Raw genomic sequence first — 4,159 nt, 5'->3', positions numbered from 1 at the left:
GTGGTTGTCAACCTGTGGGGTGTGACCCCTTTGTTGCACTGCGGGGGAAAAGGGCTTGGAGGTTTTCATAGTAGAACAAAAATCTCAGGAGAGCAAGAATAGGGAACAGTACAAAGACATAGTTGTTTTGAACGTTCTTCAAACAGCAGGTTGGTTCATCTTCTTTCTTAATTTTTGTGGTTTTAGTTAATCATGGCCAGAAAAAGACAAGTGCTTGATTTTCAACCTGTTATCAAGCCTCTTACTGTTGAAGAAGCTCTATATCATATTCCATGGCTAGATAAAGATTCAGACCATATGGATTTCATTCAGGTAGTATTTTTATTTCCTAGTAATATCATCTTTAACGTACCAACCAATAATCATTTTAAAAATAAGGATTTAACTGTGATACTATCTAGTTTAAAATTTTCTAAATGTTCCTTATTGCCTATAAGATAAAATCAAAACCCTTGTAAATGATATAAAAAATCCTTCCACAGTCTGTCTTTTGCATACCTCTCGACCTTCATCTTCTGTTTCCCATTTACCACATCCTCCCTATGCAGTATTTGTACTGAACTATTTATGGTGTCATATGCTTTACGCTGTTTTCAAATTCCTTCATCTGTGTGTATTTACTTTTCTTGAAATGCCCTTCCTTTTAATCTTGTTTTCAAACTTTTCCTGCTTATTCCTCCTCTGGAAACATCTCCACCAGAGGCACTCAGAAAAGTGGGCATTGCAATCAAATGCTCCACCAGAAGACAATCTTGTGGTCCATCCTGAGTTTGGAGGACCAATGTTGCCACCATTGCATCCAGTATATGACATCTTTATTATTGTGTTAGGTATATCCTATTACAATTATATATACATCTCTCTCTTTCTTTCCTATTGTAATTTTTAGCTCATCTATCTTTTGATACCCATTCCTTAGAATTTGTACAATGCATAGTAGGTGCTCAGTAAGTATGGAATGAACAAATAAACAAATCTAAATCTAACTTGTTCTAGCAATATTCTTTTTCTGAATCTATTTTACCAAAAGAATAACTACACTTTCACCTGCTTAAGATATTTTGAATACATGAATTTTTTGTTTACTTCATCAACTATTTAGACTAGAGCATTCGGCTATATAAGACATTTATATTCCATTAGCCTACATCTGTTGTCATTACTGTTCATCCAGATGAAATATTTTCATCTTCTCATTACATTCATATTCCTAGATTATTTCTCTTCTAATCCACATAGAAACACTCTACCTAAAATTACATATATCCATGAATATGAATATCTATCTTTCTTTCTTTGCAGTCTGTAATTCCCATTTTCTCTTACAATTTTATTACTAACATGATATCTCAGATCATATTGAATGACATTTACTTTAAAAATGTAAAACTCTTTTCAAAATGTAAACTTTAATGCTACATACCACTATTAAAATATTATTTATAGCTTATGTATTATATATTTGGTGGTATTTTTTAGGAAAGAGCCAGGGTTATAACATATGATTGTGGAAATGAGATATTTAAAGAAGATGATGAGCCCAAAGGAATTTATATAATTATTTCAGGCATGGTGAAGGTAAGACAGAGTTATTAATAAATGCATTTATGAACTTAGCTTTTAAAAACTTTATAAAACTGAAAAATGATAGCTTTTAAAAACTGTATAGTTCCTTTTTTTGTGACTGCAAGTACCAACTAAATGACAATTTCCATGTCCAAGACATTACCTTTTAAGCCAAACTTTCTTATAAATAACAAGAAACCACCAAAAGAATTACCCTTTAAGTTGAAAAATTTAAATTGTTACTCACCTTATGTTTATCTTAGTTGGATATTTTGCCATTCTAGAATGGGTGTAGGTTGGCTGAGTAGAAGGAATCAGAAAGATGGAAGTATGTGAAAATTCTTTGTGTCTAAATCATTTCTAATTTAATAAATTTCTTGAAAAGGAATGAGCAATAAGTATTCTTAGGGTATTATGTATAAACTAAAGTTGTCTAAAGAATGGTGCAAAGACTCATAAATCAGATAGTTTTGGTAACACAAGTTAACTGGTATATTTTTCTCCTTCTTCATTTCTGAACAGCTTAAACGATCAAAGCCAGGTTTAGGGATTAAGGAAATACCGGAGTCAGAGGAGAAAGATTATTCAATAATTTACACAGAGTATGTACTCAATGGAGAAATAATAGGAGAGATAAACTGCTTAACTAATGAATGTATGAAATATTCCGCCCTCTGCAAAACTGTAGTGGAGGTCAGTATACACCACCTGTGACTTACTATTGTATCCTGTTAAGTATTTATTATCAAACTTGTATTTAGTACAAGTTTACAGTCCAGTTGACCATTTATTTTATAAACATAAGAATGGTAAAGGACCAAAACTTGTTATAGAATTATACTCATCTAGTCCTGGTAGAATGGGTTGTGAAAGTTAACTTACCATAATGAAAGGGAGTTTTAACCAGAAAAACTGCTTGCATTAGCTCTTTCATGGACAACTTGGGAAAGATACGTTAACCCTCAATACTAGAATTTGAAGTATAAGGGAGAGAAAAATATCAGAGCTAGAATATATCAATAGAAAGTTGAATAAAGTGGATGAGTTTTCCTAGACAACACTGAGGACACAATTTTCAGAGTATCAGGGGTTCCCAGTGGCGTACATTAAATCCAAAAAGAATAATTGCTGCAAGCAATTGAACCCCACAAATATGTAAAAAATTCATAAGTTGATAATGAAATTAAATTTTATTTATTTCCAGTAAGGTAACTAGGGTATCATTTTATTTTCTGAATATGAATTTTTTGAGGGAAAGAATTAAACATTTGTCTTATCTTTCCTATTTGAACTCTTTTAAAGTAACAACAACAACAAAAAAAGATTTTGAAAAATTCTTCTGTATAGAAGAATTCTAGCTAACAAATGTAAGAATAGAGAATCATAAAATCACCATTTTTTCACCTCTAGTAAAATAATGGATTTAGGCAAGAACTACCAACGGATGCCAAAACCACTAAGTGGAATGCTAATAGGATACTTTATAATGAAGGGAATACCATCCAAGACACAGATCAACCTTAGCATCACTACAAGTGGGATAACCAGGCACAATGTTTACCTCATGATATGTTGGAGCACATGTATTAGCATCACCCAGGAAGCTCCAAAAGCTCCCAAGTTGAACTAGTTTATAGAAAATACAGTAAGAGGCTCAGCACCAGTAGCTTAAAAGGTTAGGGCACCAGCCACATACACCAGAGCTGGCGGGTTCAAATCCAGCCTGGCCTACCAAACATCAATGACAACTACAATCAAAAAATATCAAGGCATTGTGGAGGGTGCCTGTAGTCCCAGCTACTTGGGAGACTGAGGCAAGACAATTACTTAAGCCCAAGAGTTTGAGGTTGTTGTGAGCTGTGACACCACAGCACTCTACCGAGGGCAACATAGTGAGACTCTGTCTCAAAAAACAAACAAACAAACAATAAATAAATAAATAAGAAGAGAAACAAATTAATTGAAATCAATTAAGAGTAATTTTCTAAATTTAGAAAGTGGGTGATCCTAAGGAACAAATAATATGATTACTTCAATAAATCATTACCATAAAAAGTATGTGGAAGGAGAAAAGAACCAAGCAAAGGGAAATTATTTAAAATGGACTTGAGAGATACAGTAACCAAATACAATTGTTCTCCTTGAAGAAACCAGAGATATATTGGGGGAAATTTAGGAAATTTTAATATACAGACTATTGGGTGCTATTTTAATATGTATTAGATAATTACATGTTATGCCTTTAAAATGTCTCTATCATTCATTTTATTTATTTTTTTATTAAATCATAGCTATGTACATTAATACTGTCATGGGGTACAGTGTGCTGTTTTTATATACAATTTGAAATATTTTCATCAAACTGGTTAATGTAGCCTTCATGTTATTTTCTTAGCTATTGTGTTGAGACATTTATATTCTACGTATAGAAAGATTCACACGTACCATTATAAGATGAACAATAGGCCACCAATCACCCTCCCTCCACCCATCCTCCCCTTCCTCTCCCCTGTCTCTCCCCCTTCCCCATATTCTTGGGCTATAATTGGATTATAGCTTTCATATGAAAGCTATAAATTAGTTTCATAGTAGG

The 4,159-nt window shown here is 32.8% G+C and overlaps 1 protein-coding gene across 1 annotated transcript in view; it reads left to right on the top strand.

Moving 5' to 3' along the window:
- The window catches only part of SLC9C1 (solute carrier family 9 member C1), a 95,084-nt gene that overhangs the window by 68,230 nt on the left and 22,695 nt on the right, over window positions 1–4,159 (top strand). Inside the window, exons 19-21 of the mRNA XM_023517858.1 lie at window positions 185–312; window positions 1,480–1,578; window positions 2,089–2,259. Coding sequence (XP_023373626.1) covers window positions 185–312; window positions 1,480–1,578; window positions 2,089–2,259 — 398 coding nt within the window. The remainder of the gene's footprint in view (window positions 1–184; window positions 313–1,479; window positions 1,579–2,088; window positions 2,260–4,159) is intronic.

The sequence above is a fragment of the Otolemur garnettii genome, unplaced genomic scaffold (genome assembly GCF_000181295.1).
Source record: "Otolemur garnettii isolate 467f Iridium unplaced genomic scaffold, OtoGar3 scaffold00122, whole genome shotgun sequence".
Lineage (NCBI taxonomy): Eukaryota > Metazoa > Chordata > Mammalia > Primates > Galagidae > Otolemur > Otolemur garnettii.
Note: the sequence above shows the minus strand (reverse complement) of the source record. Positions and strands in the feature narration are given on the sequence as shown.